The sequence below is a fragment of the Lactuca serriola genome, chromosome 7, assembly GCF_051521515.1.
Source record: "Lactuca serriola cultivar US96UC23 chromosome 7, Lser_US96UC23_V15, whole genome shotgun sequence".
In the NCBI taxonomy this organism is placed as follows: Eukaryota; Viridiplantae; Streptophyta; class Magnoliopsida; order Asterales; family Asteraceae; genus Lactuca; species Lactuca serriola.
The window spans coordinates 73,176,502-73,201,637 of record NC_136414.1 but is presented as its reverse complement, the minus strand read 5'-3'; the positions used below and the strand labels follow the sequence as shown (position 1 = coordinate 73,201,637).

The following is a 25,136-nucleotide window of genomic DNA, read 5'->3' as shown; positions in this document are numbered from 1 at the left end:
CACCTTTAATTATACACTTTAATTAATTAATAAAACCATAAGGGTGTGATTTGAACTTTTCAAATTACTAGGGATTTAGAATTTAACATTTCAAAATCAAACTTTTAATCAACCTTTACATTCCAAAACTTGTGGGCAAGTTTTGAAACTTTTCAAAACATTAGGGTTTAACTTATTTAAATTTCAAAAACAAAACTTTTAAGTTCAAATTTAAACTATAAAACCCAAATGGTGCAATTTGAAACTATTCAAACAAGGCAATTATTGTAAATCTTGCAGGATAATTCATCAAATAACTCAAATAATTAAACATTATCTTATATGGTAACAAATATTTGATTAAATGGTAATTATTTACTATTTTGGTAAGGATATTCACCCAAAATCAATAAAAAAAAATTCGGATTTTATTAATTAAAAACGTTTATGGTAAGTATCCCAAGCCAAAACAGCAAGAAAATCGCCAAAAAACGCTGCCAGAACCTTTGACTCGTCGAGTCTGGTCTTGGATTCATCGAGTACAGCCGACTCGGCAAGTCAAGCATGCAGAAGCCAAAAATTTTCGATTTTCAGTCAAATTTCGATCAACTAAGCATCAAATTCACTAGCAAACAACCCTAGGCTCTGATACCACTGATGGGTTTTAAGCAAAACATCATTCCTATGGTGTAAATGCAAACCCTAATAGCTTTTGGATCTAGTTTGTCTAATGAACATGCAATTGAATATCGAAAGCTAGAAACCATATATCTAGCATACAATTAATCATATTAACATAAAATAAAGTTTAGATCTGACCTTAGATTGTTATATATCAATAACAATCAATCATTAGCTTTAGAAAGCTTAGTGCCTCAAGTGTTGCACCTCTAATTGAGTCACAAACACCACTAAGCAAGTTGGATGAAGAAGAGAAGAGGCTGCCCAAAAACGTCTAGAAACCCTAGAGGAAGACTTGTCCACGTTTTTGGGGCTTAAGGGTCCTTTATATACATGTAGGCTATTAGGGTTTTCAACTGGGAAACCCTAATCCGACTGCTTAGGCCCTAAGCAGCCCATGGATCCCTTTCTTTAGAGTCATGGACGAAATCTTATGGGCTTCCCCATAAATTTCGTCCACTCCACTCTATGGAATCCATTAGCCCACTCTTGCAATTATCTTATAATTACAATTCCAGTCCCCTAAGTTTAATTAATCTCTTTTAGCCACAAAATTAATTATCAATTAATTCTTAACTAATATTAATTAAACAATATGATTTCTCCTTTAATATATTATTCTCATAATATATTAATAAATCATATTTAAACCTTTCTCTTCTTAATTCATCCTACATATTGCTATGGTGAAGGCAACCCAAAAGGACCATGCTCATAATCGGGTCCAGTACATACCAAAATAGTTACGGACTTGAACACTAATCCAACAATTAATACTTTTGAAGCTACTTTGAATCCATCAGAAATTTGATGTAAGAACTTTATTACTGTTAGAATTTCTTTAATTATTGTTTTTTGTTTGAATTTGCTCAAAACAAAGTCACAAAACATAAACAATATGATTAATTTTTTTATAGTGAAATAAAATTTCTGATATGCTTTAAGTGAGGTTTCTAAAATTACTTTGACATTATTTATCATAACATATTCAACTTGTGTTAATTTGGTTTAATTTATCTTAAGAAAGCCTCCATATGTCAAAAAGGCATTTTATTTTGTGTAATATGTTTAGGAGTTGTGAATTCTGATTTAGTTGGTGCTTATCATGTTTGTTACTTGAAATGTTTTTTGTAACTTGGTCCTTATTATGATCTTTATGATGATTGCGGTTTAATGGTTAGAAATTCCTTCAGATCATCAACTCTTACAATCCCAAGTTATTGCAGAATTCAGATAGTTTTGAAGAGTCGGGAAGTGAAGAGCCCAAGTGAATTTATTTTCATTTTCTTATTTTGTTACCGTATATGGTTTTCCACTTTCATCCACATGGTTGGTACTACAAAATAAAGAAATGGTTTGATAAGATTATAAAAGGGTATTATGGTCCTTTTATGGATTTTGATGGTATTTGCAAAAAACAAGATGAAAGGGCAACACGGTCTTTCTCTAATCATTGTCAAATGAGATTGAGTGTTATAAAGCTTGATTGAATTTTTGTGATTTTAGCATGCAGGGAAAAGAAAGAACTAATGTAATAATTTGAAGTTTTGGCAAAAATTTAGATATAAAGGGCATTATGGTCTTTTTTGGTTATTGTCTGTGACATAAATTGTCATTACTTTGGTAGGTAGGGGAAAATTGGTGTGGTGCACAAATAAGAACAAGTGGCAATATTGTCTTTTCTTGATTATTGTCGATTGCGATTATCGGCTTATTCAAGCATGCATAAAGTTTCGAGAATAGGAGGAATGAAAATATGTTGTATAAAAACTTTAAAGGTTATTTTCGTTCGGCTTTGAATTTTGTTGGATTAAAGACATGGTATTTAAAAACTTTTGTAAGGCAGTTTTATATTTTAATATGTAAAAATAAATATGTTATTTATGGGATATTATAGGATCAATATATTCAAGTTATTTTAATAACAATTAGTAGTGTAAATTCATTATACTCAGTAATATTTATTATTATATCTTCTAAAAAGACATAACATTATAACATAGAGCAAAATAACAAAAAAATTATATTTTTACAACTTTTATAGCTTAACCATTCCATTTCCATATAGCAGTTGACTTTACCAAAGTTTAATGGAATTAATTAATTTAAAAAAAAAAAAAAAAGAACTTGTGTTAACGTTTAGTTATGAAATCTTGAGATAATGTATGGCAAGAAAGTAATAGTTGTCTATATACAATGACCAAACAACAATAATTTGGTTAAAACCGAGTGGATAAAATGTTTCTTGTGACCCTTGGGTGCTTCACTAGTTTATATGAAAGTTAGTGGATGAAAAATTGCAAATAGTTGCCAATTGGTTAATGGTATGCGAAATTTATAAAAGGCTGCAAAAATTATGCTAACAGGTCCCAAGTAGTTTCCCATACGTAAGGCATCCACTTTTGTTGTTTATCTTCATTTTTACATCATGTTTTATGAGAAAAAAAAAATCTTTTTTAAAATAACTTCAAAAAACATCATTTCACAAAAACAGCATAAACCGTCTTTTTTGACCAAATATGTGCCACAAGAAAAATAGCTTCGAATGGTCTAAAACTACTTAGAACCCAAAATCAGACCCCTCAAATCATACAATATAAAATGATTTTGATACAACTATTTATGCATATGTAAATTGTAATAAAACGAATTATTAACCAAGGTTTTAATTTGTTACAAAGTGGCAACATTACTCGATACTTTATGAATGAAGTCTTTCACTTGGTCAATAAGTTGTCCAGATTCAGGCAATTCCGGGAAGATATAGAAAGCATGGCACATGTTTGGGTGCTCAAACAAATACACTTCTTTCCCGGACTTTTTCAGCCACTCATAGTACCTTTTTTGCCAGTCACGTAGGACGTCGAACCCCGCCACCACCACCATGACCGGCGGCAAATTTATTTCCGATATGTCCACCGCCTGTGGGCCGCTAACGTTGATGATTGGGTGGTCCCGATTGAACCCTTCCCCTTCTGGCAAAAATGCATTCCACATCCAATCTGTTCGTTTAACTGAAACTAATGGTGTTCCGGCGAGCCGGGTCTCGGATCCCGTTCGCTCCTCGCCGCCAAAGAATGGTTGAATTGCTACAACTCCGATGACCTGCAAACATGATAAAGATTAAGCTGAAGAATTGAAATGTGGTTCATCGAAATATATGAGTAGGGAAAAACAAGATTAATATATATACCTTGAGTCGTCGGAAGTTGTATTCACATGCTCGTTGAGCAACATGATGAGCTAAGTTTCCACCGGCGCTATCTCCAGCGAGAAAGCAACGCAACAGATTCGCATTTTCCGGCAAACATTTAGACCTGTTCTCTTCATCATCAATAAACTTCAGCACATCGAAGCAATCATCATGTTGCGCCGGATACCGATGCTCAGGCGCAAGGCGATAGTTCACAGAAACAACAACGACCGGGACTTTTCTTGCGAAGCGCCGGCACACGGCATCGTAAGGAAGAGCATCGGGGGAGAGGAAGACAAATCCGCCGCCGTGCATGAACACCATCACCGGGAGATCTTCACCGGCGTGTTCTGTAGGTACGTAGACTCGGAACCAGAGGTTACGAGTCTCATCTACAACGACATCGTGTGATGATACGCCGTTGGTTGATTTTGATGTCGCCTGGCTCTTGAAGTCAACTAAGGTAATGATACGACGGTTTACGGTGCCGTTTTTCCGGCAAGCTGCGTCGGTGAAAGTGGAGATGGCGGAAAGGGCAATGCGTGTTCGCAATGGTAAGGAGAGTGACGGCTGTGGAGATTTATCGGTGGCCTCCATTTACAGTAGAATCGAAAGGAAATGGAAATGGATAGTATGTGATGAGTGTATTTGATCAAATGTGTAAATTTATAAGAATTATAAATATCTATTATAAATTCGTGGGACCAGGTTCACAGTCGACTCTATCTATGTACCTATGGGTGTTTCTGTTTCACAAGTTGATCTTACTGTAAATTCAAAATTTATAATTTATGATATTTCATATAGAATAAATTAGTAATTTACTTTGCAATATCAGGGTAAGATTTTTTAGAATAAAAAACTCTTGCAAACTAGAAAATTATTTGATGAGAGTATTGAAACCAAAGTTTTATTTGTACAAACTTGCATATTTGTAAGCACTTATAAATAAACAATTTATACAAATTTATTTATTTATTTATATTATATTATTAAGGAAATATTTTTGCATTTCAATACATTCAATTGAAACCTCTACCCATTCAATTTTCTATATTATATATCAAAAGTTATTAATTTAAATATGTTATTGATAATAAAATATTATCATATTAATTATAAACCTTTTGAATTATCAATATAATATATTTAATTTGTTAATTAAAATATAATGGTAAATCAAAAACCTAAATCAAAATACCAAATAGAATTTAAAAATTATCAAAAAATATTTAAAATAGCTAAAAAGGGGCTAAATATTTAAATATAAATCAGAATCGATAGTTATTTGAAATTTCATAACTTTACAAACTAATGTTAATATTTCAAATAATTATAATGATCAATTTTTTTTTAACAAAATAATAAATAAGTAAATTTTAAATTAATTAATAGTTAAAAGTAACACAGACTCAATATTTCTATTTAATTTTATTAACATGCAGTGGATGGATAGAGATTATTGAATACTTAATTTAACAATTATTATTTCATAGTTACTATTAATAAGATAATCATTTCAACCTATTATATTTCTTAGAAAGAAGATGTAAGTTGTCTTAAACGTTTTGTAAGAGTATTAGATCATTGTCTCCACAAACACACAAAAGAGGAGAAAGAATTATTTTAAGAAGATCTCCTAAACTTATTATATTATTTAATATTTTTGTCATTTTATTATTTTAATATTTTTAACCTCTAATTAAATGAGTCATCCAATGGTTAAGTTTTTTCAATATTTTTAATGAATTTAATTTATTGAACCACGTCTATCTAAATGTTCATAAAACCTCCACATTTTATTAGTCATCTTTAGACATATCATACTTAAATACGAAATATATTAAATTAAAGTTAACATTAGACATTAGTATATAAACATTTCATAAATGAAAAATCATGATAGAATTAATTAAGTAGTTAAATAAATGAAAAATATTTAAAACTAAAATATAATTGAGGGGATAAAAATAAAATATGTTAAAAGTAGAAATGATTGAATGTTTAAAACAATCCATTATAATGGAATTAAATAAAAATAAATGACGAATCAATAGATTAAAATTCAAAAATAAGTATCCATTAAAAATGCTCTAAGATTATAAATAGATAAAAATATTGACATTTGGGATAACACGTGCAATTACAAAATATTAAGATATAATTTTTGAAGATTATAATGGTGATAATATTGGCATTTTGGGACGATAGGTAAATTACAAGACCAAATGTTGGTAGAAGTAGAGTTCAATGGATCTGAGGCATAGATCTTGGAGTTAAGGCAAAAAAAGTTTATCGGGTTGTTTGGATAAGAAAAAATAGGTTATTTATTGCTTATTGCTTAATTCCACCGTTATAAGTAAATTTAAGTGTTTGGATAGGAGTCTTTAAAAATCAGCTTATTGCGGTAGGAATAAGCTAAATAAGCTGATTTTAATAAGAAAGAGGGGAATGCTTATTGCTTATTTCTTATTGCTTATTGGTCATTTTACTCATATAAGCTGTTTTGTTGCCAAACACTTAAAATGCTTATTGTTTATTGCTTATTCTCACCGCAATAAGCTAATCCAAACACATTTTAAAAAAGTGTTTATTACCACCGCAATAATCAAATAAGGAATAAACTAATAAGGTAAAAATCATTTATCCAAACACCCCTTAAATATTGGTTTTCGTAAGGAGTACATGGGTACTCTGCAAGACATAAGGAAAAAAGGGAAATATAAATTAAATTTGGTGTTGATCTCTTCGGGCTACATAAACAAGTTCACAAACCCTCTAATCTAGTGGTGATCGTTAGATTTATCAATTATCATGTGCGGTGCTATTGATGTTGAAAACGGAATGTTTTAGGTCGTTATGATGTTTCTTTTCATATTTACTGTACTTGGTGAAATGAATGTGTGTTGCTAGTAAATTTAGGTTTTTTTTAACAACATTCAAATTTCAACATCATTTCGGGTGTGTTTAGGTTTAGGTACTTGATTTCTGTTTGCCTTTCTACTTGTAAGTGTAACTTCAACCATATATTAAACTAGTCTCTAACCTAATTAATAATACAGTAAAAACAAAACTATTATAGTCCATAAATAATCAAATTGAAAAAGTTCTTCGGTTCTTGATATACAACTAGTTTATAACCCGTGGGAACCACGGTTACAAAATTAATTAAGCTTTTTTAGTGAAAATTCAAAGTTATTAATCAATTATTTTAAATAAATTATTAATTAGGAGATTTTTTAGTTATATAAAACTATAATTATTGATTTTAAATAAATATGTGAAATTATATCACTTTATAATTTGTACTAATTTTATTTTAATGCTATTAATTTAATGTAGATAGAGTGGAAAATTTAAAATTTAAAATAATAATCAATAGGTTGACATGTGGCAAATATTAATTAGTAGACATAATATGGTGACACATGGCAAAAGAAGAATAAAACATGCATTAATTAAGAGGTTTAATAAGATGACACATGTCAAAAGGAGAATAAAACTATTCTTTTATTAGAATAGGAAGATTAGTTTCCTTTATTTTAAGTTTATTTAAAAAAAAAATACACTCCACAAAACCACTTTTTTTTTATGTGGATGGTGTAAAGTAATTAAAATCAATGTAATACTACTAATTATTGAATTATGCCGTGTGAGCATTTGTAATTACTCATGTTCTAGTGTATTACCAACATTTTTTCAAAGATGATCTCCATTGACATATCAATATCAATTTTATTGTTTTAAAACACATCTTAATCATTTACAATGGAAAATACTCTTAAAAAATCAAAATTAATATAATAATTTATGAAGTATCAACCCTGATGACCAAAAATCTAGATATAGTTCGAAAATATTTCTTCATAAATTTCGAACTTGTTCTTCATATTTTCGAGTTGAGTTATGAACTTGTTCATGACTTTTAAACAAGTTATTCATGTTAGATCCATATAGAAATGATATAATAGAGATGAAAGGGAAGAAAAAAAAACATTTTTCTTTATTAGAAAATGAAGATTTAGGAAAAAATGATAGAGATGGAGATGTGAGTGAGAAAAAAGGTATTCTAACTTTGACCCATATAAAATGACATTTGTGCTCTTTTTAATTTATTTTAGATGTTATTTTATATATTTTTTTTGTCAAAATTTAATTAAAAAATAAATTAGATAGACCCCACTACCCACCCTCCACTGTCTTCCTTGCTCTCCTCTCTTAATAATCTCAATATATAGCATAATCACAACTATTTCTTCTGTTTTCTCTTTCTAGACCATCGGAGAAACTGCTTGCATCTTTTATACAAGATGATGGAATCTCACCCAAAGCATAATATACTGACCACACACATCTATTATACACACACTCTCATTCACTATCTGATTTCAATGTTGAACAGCTCAACTGTCAACACATGTAACTCATTGTTGGGAAAAAGTAAACATGATACTGAATTGACCATTGACTAGATCCAAGACCACATGATCTTTGACTTTGTTGAAAACCAAAAGAATGAGTAAATGGGAAAACTCTTGCATATGGTGTAGATTTTGAATCTAACAAATGGGAAGCTAAAACAACTTTAAATCGTGCCAAGTTTGTCTTAATATAAACCTGTAAATGTTACTAGAACAATATTATAGAAACATGTGTGTACAAGAGCTATTCTTTACACAACAAACATACAAATCACTTTCCTGTTCGGGCTCTGGCTGATTGTACATGTAACGTCCCAAAATAAGACCCGAAAATCTTTTATTTTTACATTCATAAAAACAATAAAGCATCTCATTGTTATAAAACCAAGGTAATCAAATTTTATCAATACATCATCGTTATCATAGTAAATCACAAAATGCAGAATTGAGTGATGTGTGTTCTGCAATCATCTCGGGCTCTTCCCTTGAAAATCAGAAGTACCTAAAACATAAACTGAAAACTGTAAGTACAAAGCTTAGTGAGTTCCCCAAAATATCACATACCATACATACATAAATAAACGCATAATGGACCCCGCCCGGCATCGGACCCCGCCTAACATTGAGCCCCGCTCAATATACAGATCGGTCAGTTATTAGGTCCCACCCGGTATACATACAAACATATAATCATATAAACATACAAACACATGCGATAATCATAAAGATAATAGCATACAGTATAGTCATCAGGCCCAGCCCGACATCGAGCCTCACTCGGTAAACATACACATATAACACATGCAAGAGTCACACAACCAGCTTAGCATACTCAAAAATATCAAACCATGGGCCGACATTGGTGCCTTCGACCCGCTAATCACAATGAGGAAACTTACCTCTGAATCTGAACAGTAGCTAAATAGGTCCCGACTCCGAATATCAGCTCTACCCGTCACCTATTCATCAAATAGTAACTAGATCCTTAGATAGAGCTCAAAATACCTTGAATAACCCCCTTAGTTCACACTTAGTCAAAGTCAAAAGTCAAAGTCAATAGTCCGTGTTGACCCAACATGCCATGTTGCCCTTAGGCACGACGTGTTCCTCCATCATCCAAACAGTCGGGAAAACCCCGGCCAACACGCCGTGTTGACTTGCAACCACGTCATGGTTGCCTGAGTTTCAACAGCTTAATACATTCAGTTATTTTCTTCGACTCCAAGAGCTCCAAAGATCAGATCTAGCCCAAAATATGATCTAGAAGGATAAATTTTCCAACTTTATCCATTGAGACTACCCATAAAGGTCCAAAACCCAATCCATAAAGCTTAATAATGCAAGGGCTTAACCAATAAGCACCTAATCCTGAAAGTTCGAAGTCCAACCTTTCCAGAAGTGATTCTAACACCAAAACCATCCCAAAGGTTGGTGCTTATAGACATACATGTCCAATGAATGTCTTGAACCTATATTAGGTCAAAATGAGGATTTATGACCTAATCTCTATCATGACATCAAAACTTGATTATAATCCATATCTAAGACACTACTAGCTCATCTTGACCTGGAGATTCATAAATTTGAAAACTTTATGTGGTCTAACCATTCCAACATTCAAGAACAAGAAACTAAATGGAAAAAACTCAAGATCTAACAACCTGGAATGATAAAAATCGAGTCTTGGACACTTACAAAGGTCCAGAAGAGTGCCAAGATGAATAATGGGGACTTGCTTTCTTGATCTTTGCTCCCTTCTTCTTCCTTCTTCCTTCTCTAGCTTAAAAGAGTACCAAACTAGCTCAAAAATGGTGGAAGGTGATTAGGGTTTGCAAGGAACGATTTGGGTGAATGGAGGCTGATGTGAGGGAGGCTATGAGGGGTTAATGATCTTTAAATAGGGCTCAACCCTAAAACTTTAGGGTTTTCTCCATCAGTCGCCACCATGTCGTGGTGGACCATAAAAATATGCGGCCCAAAAGCTTATTGTCACGCCGTGGTGAGGCTTCACCACGCCGTGCCCAAAAAGAACTCATACACAAATCGGAAATAATTTCATACTTGGAATCAAGTGTTACAATACACATCACATCTCCTTGTAAAACCGAGGCCTTGCCAGAGGTCCATGTTTATGATCCCAAGCCAACAATCAAAGAAGAACATGACAAGAGACCAAGCCCATATCTCTAACCCAACCTATTTATTAAAATTTCTTTTTTTCAAAAATGTTTTTTAAAGATTCTCAGATCATATTTTGAGTTTGGAATCACACCAGTGTTCCTCCAAATTCCTCAAACCAGGGTTGTTATACCAACTTGTAATGTCCCATTTTCACAACAAAAAATTTCATTTTAATTAAGGTAAAACATCATGTTTATAAAATCCAAGTTAAGAAATCCATTTGGTCCAAGATACATTTTCTTGAAAATCAGAGAAATGTAGTCAATGCGGAATCCCCATGGTTGCTGATGAATGTGTATAATCACGCCTTCACCTTCCCATGATCACCACTAGTACCTGAAAAACATTTAATATGCAATTGTAAGCCAAAGCTTAGTAAGTTCCCCCAAAATACCACATGCCACAATATACATATAATGCATGCACACACACGAGCCTTCAATCTGATTAGCCTACCTTGTAAGGCCTATCGTTCACTTGGACCCCTCTCTATTTCTTTCTTTCTTTCTCTCTCTCACTCTCTCAACATACAGCTGACCCATCACTGTCCTACAACACAACGTTGACCCGCCTCAGTATGTTGGCCTACAACAAAAGCATGACCACCTCAACCCACCCCACTGCAATATGTTGAAATATGTAACAAACAAGCAATCAAGTAAACACATAAACACATGAAACTATCTACACTAGCCTACCTGTCTAATGGCTCACTACCGCATACCAGACCTCATACAACACACAATGCTGCTACCGGAAGGTCTCCAAGGAATACATAACTATATGTAACAAGAGGCGAGATAGATATTCGAATAGGTGATCCCACTCTAGAGCCATAACCAAACAAGGATCAGGCAATAAAGCCTAGATCAAGAGTTCTCAGGCTATCCTACGTGACTACATATAGCCCCTAGGGCACTCCATTAGACGATCACCATCCTATTGGTACTCTAACCAACATATCACTACTCCTATATCCTAACATACAAGGATATAAAATGTAAAACATAATATAATGGGAAACTCACCTAAACTAAAGAACTAAAGAAACACAACAACACCCTCGCACCATGAATTGCTTGATCCCATGAATTGACTAATACCAAAAGAGATAAATACTAAATCAACAAACCCAAATCCTCCAAGTTTGATCCCAAAGTCAAAATAGTAAAAAGTCACGGTCAACGATCAACAAAAGTAGACGGTAAAAAAGTCAATGCTCACCATGATGTGGGGACCTCTTGACCATGTCATAGAAATACCAGGACAAAATAGTCACAAAGCAGAGAACCTTCACGTCATGGCATCTCTTGGCCACATCATGGTCAGCTATGGACAATACAATCGAGCATCTGAGCACCACCACGATGTGGCAATCCCTTGGCCATGTCATGGGATTTGGTAGAATGCCAAATTCTTCATTAAGTGCTTAATCCTTACAGTTTTAAGCCCAAAAATTCAGATCTACTTCTTTTCAATGACTTAATGGATTGAGTTTCTGACTTTATCCATTAGGAATCCATTCTAATGCAAGATCTACAAACCTAACTCCATCAAGTCCTTAATGGGGCCAAAACTTGAGCATGAACCAAAGATACATCAAACATGGTCCTTTTTCTTATTCAACAGAAGTCTAATAACCTAGAAAAGCTATCATAAGCTTTGGAGTTCTTCAAACTCCAAGAGCATCCAAGGAAGGGACCAAAAATCTTACAAATGGACTCAAACTTGCATCAAGAAAGCATAAGCCAAGATGAGAGCTTTATACCTACAATCACTCAAAAATTTAAATAAGATATTGGATCCAAGTTCATGCCTTGACCCCTTACACCAAGATGAACTTCTCCTTTCCTTAAGCTTCATATAAAGTCCAAAGAAAAAGCTCTAAATCAAGAATTCAATCCTTCAATCAGGAATGGAGGCTAGGGTTTCATGGAAGAGGGGTTAGAGGTTGAAGAGGATGCCCTAATCCTTTAGATTAGGTGTTTAAATATGGAGAAGATCCTAAAAATCATGGGCTTGGGCTGCATCAGTTGCCACCCTGTAGCCTTCCTCTTGCCATGTTATGGTGAAAATTTAATCTCGTATGCTTACATTAGGCACGCCATGTCGTGGTGCTCCATTCACCACGTCGTGGAAATCGATTTTCCCAAAAAATCTTTCCTTTGATCCCTCAAAGCCCGTATCTGACCCATCCTGGAAAAATGGGTGTTACACATAAAGAAGCCCTACCAAGCTCTAGAGTTCCTCAAACTCCAAGAGCATCCATGGAAGGGACCAAAACCACCTAAACATGACCTCAAACTTGAATCTAGAAGAAGAAGTTCCAAATCATGGATTTATACCTCCAACAACTCAAAAATCTGAAGAGTATGTTAGATCCAAGCTTACTCCTTGTTCCCTTGCACCAAGATGAACCTCTCATTTCCCAAAGATTCACTAAAATCCAACGAATAAGCTCTAAATCAAGAAATCAAGCCTTCAATCATGAATGGAGGGTAGGGTTTCGTATAGAGTGGTTAGTGGCTGAATAGAATACCCTAAACCTTGAGTTTAAGTGCTTAAATATGGAAGAAACCCTAAAAGATAATGGGTTTACGCTGCAACAGCTTCCACGTCGTGGCCTTCCCCTTCCCACATTGTGACGGTCATCCAAAACACATGGTCTTGAAATTGGTATGCCACGTCGTGGCACTCCATTCTCCACGTTGTGGCTCAAGATTTTTTTCCCAAAAACCTTACATTTGATCCCTTTGAGTCCTCAACTGATCTATTTTGGAAAACAGGTGTTACAATTAATTAAATTAATAAGGGTAAATTAGTAATATTACATATATTAATTAATATAAAAAATTACCCATTGATATCCCTATATTTTAGGATTCGTTTTCTATTTACCTATTAAAACTCTAAAGTCGAGGCCAACGATAATCATCGTGATCATGTTGACCATCATCAATCTTCTGGCATCATCTTCATCCCTACATCGAACACCTACAATGTGTGGCAATCAAGATCTCCTTATAACAACAAGCACCACCCATTTCAGTCCCCCCCCCCCCCCTTTCACTACATTTTCCATTTAACCACATCTCTGCCCCAATTTGAGGGCAATTGTTTAATCTAGATAAGCAATTGAACCTGGAATTTAGATACGTAAAATACATACATTAACTCTAATGGTGTCCAATCCTAATGCACATCGATTTCTCTAAGTGTAAACAAAATCCTTCAAATGTTTGTTTTCATTAATATGTGTAGTCTCTATTTTGAAGTTTAAATTAAGTATTCGTCGGATTTTTGGTTACGGTGATAATGTTCCTTATTTTGCATTATTATAAGAGAAAATGACAAAAATAGCCATTTACACTAATTGCATTACAAAAATAGCCAAAAAAATCGAAATTACAAAAATAGCCATCAATTTCGCAGATGAGAAGGTCCTATCTGCGAAATGACCTTCTCATCTGCGAAATGGCTCCCATCTGTGAAATGCCCTCGATTTTGAGTATAAAAACGTTTTTTTTCTCCATTTTTCACCCTTCTCTACACAAAAACTCTCTCTAACTTTGGGCTTCTCTCGGAATTTTGGCTAGTTTTTGAAGAAAATGGAGGATTATGTCAACAATCTCGCAAATATGGTTAGATTTTAACTCTTTTAATGTCAACAATCTCTTTATTTTATCATTTGTTGTATTATTTAGTGTTAAAAAAGGGTAATTTTGTTGTGTTTGATAGTTTTAATATTTTTTTAGTATACTTGAAGTTTAAATGCAAGTAGAGACAAGTAGAGACTGCGTAGATAATGTTTACAATTTGTTATTTTTGTTGTTTTTTTAGTTGTTGTATAACCTGAAATCTTGTATATTCTTATCGTATAATTGTTTTTATAAAGTGCAAAATAGTCGTTTGTATATATATTTGTCGTATAAGTATAACATTTGTATAAGTTGAAAATTTGTCGTATATATATTGTTAGAAATTGTTTGTGTTTGTCGTATAAGTATAACATTTGTATAAGTTGAAAATTTGTCGTATATATATTGTTAGAAATTGTTTGTATTTGTCGTGTAAGTTGAAAATTTGTATAAAGTTGTCGTATAACTTGCAAAATTGTTAATTTGGTTGTCGTTTTATTTTTAAATTTTTTTGTTTATATGGTTATAAAATGTTAGTTTTAATTAGAAAGATAAAAATTGTTTATATATTTGTCGTTTAAGTTGAAAATTTGTCGTTAATATATTTGTCGTTTAAGTTGAAAATTTGTTTAATAAAATGTTTATATAATTATGTATGATATTGTTTTCTGTCGTAAATATATTTGTTGTATAACTTGGAAAATTGTTTATATACGTGTATGTTATTGTTTTTTATCGGAAATATATATATTAGTAATTAAGAAATTGTATTTGCAGTTCGTAATCATATATTTTAAAAAAATATATTTTTTAGTTATCTAATTTGTTTTTGTGTTTTTTTTACAGCATGATTTTAGTTTAATGAATACGAAAGCCTTTGCGAACTTAAAAGGCTCTGGCGGTAACATATGGGAAATATTTGAAGTTTTAGATGATGTCCGACGTGCTATTTTCAGAGATACCGTCTTTGGTTATTTTATTGATGTCCCTCGTTTACAAGGGGACGCATTATTGTTTCATAAAATGTTCCTTCATCAGATCCGGCCGGACCCTGTTTTATCTCCAGATGGAATAAAACGTTTATAATTTCGAGTAGGCAATACGAAAATGGTTTATGGGCCGGAAGAGTTTTGTTTGATTACCGGCTTCAATTTTGGGGAGTATCCAAAAAACATTGGGAGAAAAGGGTCGGAAAAATTAATAAGCAGTAAAAAAAGATGTTTATTGCGTGAACGGCTATTTCCGGACCATACTAATAGTTCGGTGAAAATCGGCGACTTGAAACGTTTAATTTTAAATCGAACATTCCTAGCACTTGACGACGTTGATGCAGTTAGAGTATGTTTGATATACGTTTTGTGTGAAAGTTTTTTGGGTAAAGAAGTTAATGATCGGGTGCCACAAGATTGGTTTTTTTTGGCTGAGAATTTGGATCTTTGGAACAGGTATATTTTGTTTACGTTAAAAGTTCTATTTTATTAAAGTTATAATTTATATAATAATCAATTTTGTTTTTTTTTTGTTTTGTTAGCTTCGCTTGGGGTAGCTATCTCTGGGATTTTACTTATGTTGACCTTGAGGATACATGGAACAAAATACATAATTATTTATCACTTTCTGAGCGTGGTCAAACTTTAAAGTACTCCGTCTCAGGATTTACGGCTCCAATAAGGGTATAAAAATTTTCTTATATTTAAATTGTTTTATTGTTATGTTTTTTATTTTAATTTTAACTTTTATTACTGTAATTGTAAAAAATTGTAGATATGGATATATGAGATGATTCCGACTGTTCGTGCATGTGGATTTGCATCGAGAAAAAATAAAGACTTGCCTCGGATGAAACGATGGAGTGGAACAAAAAAATTGAAATGGGTTGACGTGAACAAGATTTGGTCGAAGATGCAGGTTTAAAAATATTTCGTTTATTATTAATAAACTTGATTATTATACTTTTATATGCATTTTTAATATGTTTAATTTTTTAGGAAGGGCTACCACCAAGACAAAACATGTTACCGGGTGATGGTGAGATGACATCTTCTTATTATATGTCATTTCAAGAGTATGTATATGGTGAAGGGAAAGCAGTTCCATCCCCAGTACGAGACCATTTTAGGAGACAAGACGAATCTTCGTCTAGTATGTCGTCCAGTGGTCGCTCTCATGTTAGAGGTCGGGGCAGTGGGAAACACAAGCTAGACGAGGTGTTGAAACGGCTACATGCACTGGAGCAGCATGTGTTTATGAACCGACAACCTACAGAGGTTTTTGTTGAAGAAGTGAATAATGATCAATTTTGGAACGACATTATTTTTGATGATCCGACAGTGTCACAAAGAAATTATGATGAACAGGTTAGTTACACGTTACATTATTTATTAAATTTTATTAACATATATGAATACTTGTGTTCATATTTTATATTTGAAAATATAGGTTGTGCAAGATGAAGTGATGAATAAAAACAATACAACTGAAAATGTTTTTGGTGATATTCAAGACGACAAGGTTGTTATAGATGTTACCTTTACGATTTTAATAATTACTTTTTAATAAAGTGTCTTTCGTTATTAAGTAAAAAGTTATATTTTTAATGTAGGTGTTGGAGGAGAGGAATGAATATGCGGGGAACAAATTTGATGATGATGTGTTTGATGTAAATGATTATAGTGAAGTTAAAGAGGTTCTTATAGTTACATTAATATAAATATTTTGTTTATTTAGATATTATTGCTTATTAAATTATGTGTATTTCGTTATTAAGTATAAAGTATTATTTTTAATGTAGGAGTGGGAGGAAAGGAATGACAATGCGGGAAACAAATTTGATGATGATGTGCCGGACGAAGACGAACTAATAATAACGGGAATTGCAGATTATTTTGATGACGATGACGACAAAGAAGTTACACCCGATAAACCGAGGAGTCGAAAACCATCACAATATTTGTGCCCTCCTTACACCGAGGTATTCGTTTTTTTTTAGAAACTGATGATTTTATGTTTATGTGAATTATCTGAAAGATATAGATTTAAACATTTGAATATTGTTTTTAGTTGCACACGACACCGAAGCAAAAAAGAAGAACAAAAAAGAAGGTTGATATCAAATCAACAAGCCCCGTTCCTCCTCCAGTTTTTGGTGTTGCTCATGACTTCTCCATGTTGCGCCTGCAACCTTACGTAGCAGGCGGTGAGGTTGTCATCCAAAATTATGTATTGCATTCATATGATGTCCAGCATCGTTTGTTTAATTTCGTGTTAGATAGAGATTTTTGGAGCTCATTGTTTGGGCATACACACAACGGATGGTTGGAGTCAGCGGTAAATTAATTGTTAATTAATTATTTTAAAAGTTAATTGTTTTTTAGTCAATAACAAAACTATCATGTGTGCAGCATATAACCATTTGGTACCGACTATTGATGGAGAGACGGTTTGAGAGCGACCGACATACAATAATGCCTCCAAATTTTTTTGTTTCTCATGCTTTGGAAGAAGGACAGGACTGGAGGGCATTTATGGCTGGTATTGCTACGTACCCCAACTTCATGGTTGCTTGGTGGAATGTTGATACGGTAAACTTAATAGTTTATATTGAAAATAATATCGTTTTTTTGTTATGTTTTTGTATTGTGATGTAAATAAACATAATTTTATTTTCTGATCCTTATACAGGTCTTATTACTGATTCATTCATCCCCTAATCATTGACTATTTGGGGAACTACGATTAGCGTCAATGGAAGTGCATATTTATGACAGTCTTGGTAGAGGGGCTTATGAAAAATTCAAATCTGAAGGAATCTTTTCCAAATTTGAACGTCGGGTGGCAAATTATTTGGACAAGATTAAGTATTGGGCCCAGAGGAACATCCCAAGGATTCCATTGAATATGCAATTCATTTATGAAGAAAATGTTCCCCAACAAAGTACTCATTTGGGAGATTGCGGTGGTTTTGTTTGTATGTTTATGGAGCAATTGGTTTCAGGTCAACCAATACGTGTTCTTATTGACCCAAAGAACGCAGCTTTAGAGTTCCGTCTACAGATGGCAAAAATTATTTGGGGGTCTAGTCTTGGTCCTATGTAGTTGGATTATATAAATGTATATATAAATTAATGTTGGATTTCATTATTAGTTTATTTTTACAGTTTACTCTACAGATGGCAAAAAATATAACGTTACGACAATTACAACAAATTAATGACCTACTAATTACTTATCAATACATACAACATAAGAACGACTACAACATTTGTTTTAACGTTACAAATACAACAATTTATTGACCTAACAACTTCAAAACCATAAAAACAATATTGAAAAGCTTACAACTTGTAAACAAGAACTGCCAAGAACAACACCCAACTACAAACCAACGCTATCTTTAACTTCTTATTTTCTGATTGAAAGAGCTTATTAGAGTTAGCTACTTTAGCTATTACCATAGAAGATTGGTCCTTCTCTTCATCAACCCAACTGATAAACCCGCATTTTGGTCCCTGTTAAATTTAATATTCACAGTAAGAAAATAAATTTTTGTGATGTAAACACGAGGGTTTAAATTTGAATGACGTTTACAACATGATACCAAATATGGGCAAGCGTAAAACAATCTTCCTGGGTTTTTAGCTGTACCCGAAATCCTAACGATACGTTCTCCTCCGCAATTGCAGTATGCCATTAGCCTTCTTTTTCTTTTAAATCGGAGTTACTTTCTCAGTTAAATTTTTCATAATGAGTGACACCCAGTTATAGAAGAAATCATATTACAGACAATTCTTTTTTACTATGAAATGAACTGGTTTGACTATGAATTCAAAAAGTTGAACTATGAAATGCAGACAAGTACATTCTGTAGTATTGTCATGTCGGTCAGTGAAATTTGACTATGAAATGAACTGGTTTGACTATGAATTCAAAAAGTTGAACTATGAAATGCAGACAAGTACATTCTGTAGTATTGTCATGTCGGTCAGTGAAATTTGACTATGAAATGAACTGGTTTGACTATGAATTCAAAAAGTTGAACTATGAAATGCAGACAAGTACATTCTGTAGTATTGTCATGTCGGTCAGTGAAATTTGACTATGAAATGAACTGGTTTGACTATGAATTCAAAAAGTTGAACTATGAAATGCAGACAAGTACATTCTGTAGTATTGTCATGTCGGTCAGTGAAATTTAACTATGAAATGAACTGGTTTGACTATGAACTCAAAAAGTTGAACTATGAAATGCAGACAAGTACATTCTGTAGTATTGTCATGTCGGTCAGTGAAATTTGACTATGAAATGAACTGGTTTGACTATGAATTCAAAAAGTTGAACTATGAATTTAAAAGGTTAAACTATGAATTTTGATCAGTAGAGATACAATATTTTCTATTTATAATTGCATTTGTTTCATATTGCATTTGTGTGATGATTGTAGAGCACTATCATCGGTATTGAAAATGAGTAGTTACAGCGAAAGAACCTTTTCTCAACTACCAATTTTCTTGCATAACCTTCAAAGAACAAATCCTAATACCTTCACAGCCATTAAGAAAACCGATACCAACCACTTTCAATTCTGTTTTATGGCTTTAGGTTGCGTGGTATAACAAACTTCTTTTATTGAGTTATATAATATTTCATGGTAATGTATCTCGATTAGTTTTTACTTATCACTAATATGTGTTCGTTTTTATGTAGATTCGTACCTTCCTTAGGTGCATGATACCGCTGATATATGTGGGTTATTTACCCCTTCTTGGGAGCTTTCTGACAACAATGTACTTCACAGTGGCTTTAGATGGAAATCATGAACCACTACTCTTAGCAATTGGTTTGGGAACCTTACAGTATGAAGAATCATGGAGATGGTTCATGATGAGGTTAAGAGATTTTTTAGGTGAGGACATAGAGATTGGTTTCATAAGCAACCTGTGTGATAACATAGACTTTGGTGTTCAGAGTGCCTACCCGGATTCCTATCATGGATATTGTCCTAAAGATATAGCTCGAAAGATACGTGAGTCTGTCGGACATAACAATATGGAAGTCGAATCGTTGTTTTGGAAGTCATGCAATGCATATAGCGTTGATGATTTTTACTTGTGTTTGGAAAGGTTGCAAAGTACATGTAGGAAACCACCTTTCTGCACCTTGCTTATGAGTCCAATTTATTGGCTTGACGATATACCGATTCACCATCCTTAACACTTAGCCAGCATCGTGTTAGAACTAACACCTCGTTTGTCGTCCATGGCCTTTCAGAATTGGAACCATGTACTTCATTCGAAGAACTTGTTGCATTCGACGACATTTCTAATAATGGAAATTCGTTTCGTTTAGGTGATTTGGGTGTTTGGTTTATAGATCTTAAACATCTATTTATATAAATAAATAGACTATGAATTAATACTTTGACTACGAAATGGTTATATTTGGACTACGATTTTCAGCTTTATGCAGTGTTTTGTCATGTCAAACTGTCATTTATCTCTTGTCACTTAAGGGTCCCACTGGGATGTGCAGGTTACTGCAGTGACTTGTCATTATTGTCTAGTCATTTCAAAGTTGGACTTCTCATTACTGTCTAGTATGTATAAATACCACTTATTGCTCCAGTTTAATACAATATCGACTTTATTATGAGTTCCTCACACAAATTCGAAATTTTCTCATGCAACGAAGTAGATTGTTACTACTGTGATTCGGTAGACTCTTTTTTTACACCCTCTTCAGCCGGGCCATATATGTCACATGAAAATTTTGAAGAATTAAAGAAGGCTGAAGCACAACAAGAAGAGGACAAAGAGTCATCCCGACTTCTCACTCAACTTGCTAATGATATAGATTCTGAATGCAAACAAGCTCAAGAATGGATTGACCTCAATAAAAACAAAATCAAAGAGCATAAAGATTGGATAAAAAAGAGTAAGAAGGCAATCAAAAGGACTGATAAACGGCTTGCTGAGAAGGATGAGCAGTTGATACACATTATGGTAAAAAAGGATCGTTTCGAAGACAAAATGAGAATTAGGGATGACTATATAACAATGGAGAAAGAGAAGTACCCGTTGCAGTTCCCTAAGTTTAAAAATTAGTTACAAAGTTGTTGTAATATTATCATGAAACAGATTAGGTTGCCAAAGGATCGTTTGTTGTTTTTTTTAAATAACATGTTGTAACTGTTAAAATAAATCAGCAAACTATATTTTATAATATAAAGGCTTCATTCATTGTTATAATCAACAAACTTAACTAAAATATGAAAGCATAGCAATGTCTTGTAAGAGTTAATAAAAATATTACAATACATAATAAGCTAACAACTCGTCATTACTCTTAATTTCAAGGTTGTTTTATATCAAAATCAGCGTTATAGGTTTGTGAGCAACCCGCTGAACCACCAATATTATATGCCATTTCTGCAGTAGAAATTATGTGACCTGCTCTGCTACCGGACGCCCTTCCAGTACAATTATTTCTCGTGTGTCCTAGTTGACCACATGTAGAACACTCTTTTATAATTGGACCCTCGCCTTGGGATGGAATGCGGTCTGTGTTTCTTGGCCTGCCTGGCTGACGTTTATCCATTATAGGTGGCTTAACAATCATCAAATCATCGGGGATCTCCCATTCGGATGGCTTCGGCAGAGGGTTTATTGATTCCTCATATGTTTTCCTCAGTGTTTCGGTAAGGTAAGCATTTAATGCAAACCTCGAGCAGTCTTGGTAATTGTTCACTGTTAAACATCTTATGACATGACCACAAGGTATCCCATCAAGTTGCCAATGCCTACATGTACATGTCATATGTTGAAAATCAACAATCACATTTTGTGCCCCCTTTTTGACCTCGCATTTCGTATTTGAGATCATGCGAACATCCCATTTGGTAAAAGTTTTCTTGTTTTCTTTTACAACTTCATCCGCCCAAGGGGTAAGTGTTGTTGTTGCTTCCGCTAAAAAAACAGCCAAAATGAAGAAGTTAAGATCAATAACATCAAAACTAATAAAACATTAATATTACAAATTTACTTAATACCTGCAAAGTTACGTCTTTGAAACCACCATTGTTGCATAGTAGCACGAAAAAAATCAATCAACATAAGTATTGGCACCTTACGTGCGTGTCTAGATAATGCATTTATAGACTCCGCACTGTTGGACGACATAAGATTGTATCGGTTCCCTTTAAAATGTGCCCTTGACCAGGTTTCTGGATTTATACTTTTTAAGTACTCCCATACTGGTTCTTTTGTCTTTTTCATAACATCCATGATAGCATCAAAAGCATCAACTATGTACGCCCTACACGCCTCCCAAAAAATTCCTTTAACCATCTTACTCTTGCCGAATCTAGATACTATGTTGAAATACAAATGGACACCACATATTCCATGATGAGCGTGAGGAAAAATGTTGGCAACGGATGTTGCTATAGATGGAGACTTATCAGATATAATTGTAAGCTCCTGCATATTTCCTATGCAATCATGTAGTTTTTGAAAAAACCATGTCCAAGAATCGGTACACTCATTTTTGCATATACCATATGCAACCGGTAATATTTGGTTTTGTCCGTCCTTAGTAACTGCAAGTAGCATGGTACCTTTGAATTCGCCCTTTAGGTGAGCTCCATCTACTACTAGGGTCGGCTTACAAAAATTGACAAAAGCTCGTACCTACAATACATTGTATATCTATTCAAATACACCAAAATAAATATTAAAAAATTAAATTAGGATATGATAATACTAACCGAGCAACCGAGTGCGACGTACAAAAACTCAAAGCGATCATCAGCATCTGTTTTAATATGTGTGACAGTACCCGGATTATGTTTGGCCAAGTTGTGACAATACGCCGGAAGTTTGGTAAAAGAATCCTCTTTCGTACCCCTTAACGACAACAATGCATATTGCTTCGCACGCCATGCCTGATGGTATGAGATATTGATATTCAATTGAGCATCCATATCATTAACAATTTCTTTTCCCCGATAAACTCTACTATAGTCTTCAACCAAAACATCAACAACATATTCACCCAAAACATATTTGTTTGCTTGTCGATGATTAGGTTGCAACAATGTTGAAGAACATGTGTGTACATCAACAAATTTATTCACTTGGAAAAGTCCATCAGAATTTTTAATTGCTTTTGCTCTTAGTAACCAAGAACAATTTTTCGAAACACACACAACTTCATACCTTGATTTGGTGGATCTACTTGTCCTCGTCTGGAAACCTTCTCGAAGACATTTTTTACCAATACACCGCTTTAAAAGTTCTTTGTTCTTAAATATACTCTCACATTGAATCTTTTGAAGACTCATGTCTACCATCTGTGTTGGGATATCTTCATTAATATCAACTGGCCATGCTGGTACAGGGGGCATACCGTGAAAAAGGTTATCGGGAAACTTAGCTTTAACTTCATCACCTAACTCATCTCTATCGTAATTGCTTTGTAGCTCGGTTATATCTAAACATACATCACCAACATCAACATAATGCCCGTAAACATGATTTTTTTCATTTGTTTGACTTGAATTTTTTTTCTTTTTAGTTTTATCTACCACACGCCTATTCATAAGTTTAACTTCTTGTTCGGCAACATCATCATAACGACCACCCACATGATTAAGATATGTACCAACATCATCATCACCAACAGACTTGTAATTCTCGGGATCCACATAGTGAATAGGTGAATAACTAACATTAACATTTTCAGCAACACTGTGAAACTGAGGTACACTAGGAGTATTGAAAGTACCTATCGGATCGTTGCTCCCTTTATAACTGCATAAATTACCAACAAGCTGGTTTCCAATTTCACCACCCCCATTAACCTCCTCAACTTCATCAACCACCACAAACACTTTCACAGCCCTTCCTCCACTACATTTGATTACGTTTATCAACATTCTAACATCCATGTCTTCAACTATAGCTATATAATAATTTAATTCAGGATGGTGGAAACGAAGACTAATTCTATATTTGTCTAACAAACCAATTTTGCTTCTTACCAAAGATACAAAATCACTATAACTAATATACTCAGAAAATATCAAAACGAATGCAGAAATACCTCCCTGTGGACATATGTATTCCAGATTAGTTCCATTAACTTGCCATCTCCCACCGGTTACAAGACAAACCAAATATTCAATCATTTTTTGAGCAAATTGTAGAGAGAGTTCCTAAACAAATAACAACCAAAATGATATTTTTTCTACAAAACTTTTTATATAGCAACATGATTTCGTAGTCAAACCAATTCATTTCATAGTCAAACTTAAATAATAATAATAATAATAATAATAATAATAATAATAATACAAAAAAAAAAACACCATTTCGCAAATAGAGTGAGAGTATTTCGCAGATGAATCTATTCCATCTGCGAAATTACCCCTATATATACAGCAAAAATATTAAAAAAAAAATAACTTCTCATCTGCGAAAGTACAAGCACCTAAAGCACAATAGGTGCTTGTACTTTCGCAGATGGGACCTTCTCATCTGCGAAATTAGTGGCTATTTTTGTAATTTCGATTTTTTTTGGCTATTTTTGTAATGCAATTAGTGTAAATGGCTATTTTTGTCATTTTCTCTTATTATAATGGTATTAAATGTCAAGCTAATCTTATAAACCTTCACTTTAATATAAAACTAGATTATGACCCGCATTAAACGCGGATAATATAAATTAAATACACATCACATTGATAGATGGTATTGTTTTAGGTGAAATTGTAATAAAAAAATGTTAGTTAGATTCATTTAGAGTTTTTGAACCAAATTTATTAAATAAAAATATTTAATATTTATATTAGAGCAATTTGGTGTTTTAATACAGTAATTTTTAACATAAATGATTTACGTAATATTTTTTTATCACAACATGATGTGACTCATTGATTAAAACAAGTTGTGTAGTAGCTTTATGAATTTACTTTGTTCGGTATACAAACCCGCATGAAGGCTCATATGACACTTTTCATATTGGTCATGTAAAATCAAAAACAACAA

General features: G+C 33.3%; 2 protein-coding genes and 1 long non-coding RNA gene across 3 annotated transcripts; 2 read left to right on the top strand and 1 right to left on the bottom strand.

The window, feature by feature from the left end:
- Positions 1-3,295: 3,295 nt before the first annotated feature.
- On the bottom strand, positions 3,296-4,505 carry LOC145062567 (putative carboxylesterase 18). Its single transcript, XM_079010153.1, has 2 exons — positions 3,854-4,505; positions 3,296-3,765 (listed from the first exon to the last, which is right to left on the bottom strand). Exons 1-2 carry the CDS (start codon positions 4,448-4,450, stop codon positions 3,334-3,336), a joined length of 1,029 nt encoding a protein of 342 aa, XP_078866279.1. The 5' UTR covers positions 4,451-4,505; the 3' UTR covers positions 3,296-3,333.
- Positions 4,506-16,090: 11,585 nt separating this feature from the next.
- Positions 16,091-16,649, top strand: LOC145064092 (uncharacterized). The gene is made up of 2 exons (XM_079011607.1): positions 16,091-16,450; positions 16,533-16,649. The coding sequence occupies exons 1-2, from the start codon at positions 16,106-16,108 to the stop codon at positions 16,647-16,649; spliced, it is 462 nt and encodes a 153-aa protein (XP_078867733.1). The 5' UTR covers positions 16,091-16,105.
- Positions 16,650-16,973: 324 nt separating this feature from the next.
- Positions 16,974-17,764, top strand: LOC145062814 (uncharacterized). Its single transcript, XR_013687730.1, has 3 exons — positions 16,974-17,064; positions 17,154-17,420; positions 17,495-17,764. It is a non-coding gene; the product is annotated as an uncharacterized LOC145062814 (long non-coding RNA).
- Positions 17,765-25,136: the final 7,372 nt, after the last annotated feature.

What these genes read in the sequence shown, in the direction of transcription:
- LOC145062567 (XM_079010153.1), bottom strand. Translation starts at nt 4,450, where the DNA reads ATGGAGGCCACCGATAAATCTCCACAGCCGTCACTCTCCTTACCATTG. An exon ending in ACAACTTCCGACGACTCAAG is followed by an intron (nt 3,766 to 3,853) that starts GTATATATATTA and finishes TCATGTTTGCAG; the next exon opens with GTCATCGGAGTTGTAGCAAT.
- LOC145064092 (XM_079011607.1), top strand. Translation starts at nt 16,106, where the DNA reads ATGTTACCGGGTGATGGTGAGATGACATCTTCTTATTATATGTCATTT. An exon ending in AAAGAAATTATGATGAACAG is followed by an intron (nt 16,451 to 16,532) that starts GTTAGTTACACG and finishes TTGAAAATATAG; the next exon opens with GTTGTGCAAGATGAAGTGAT.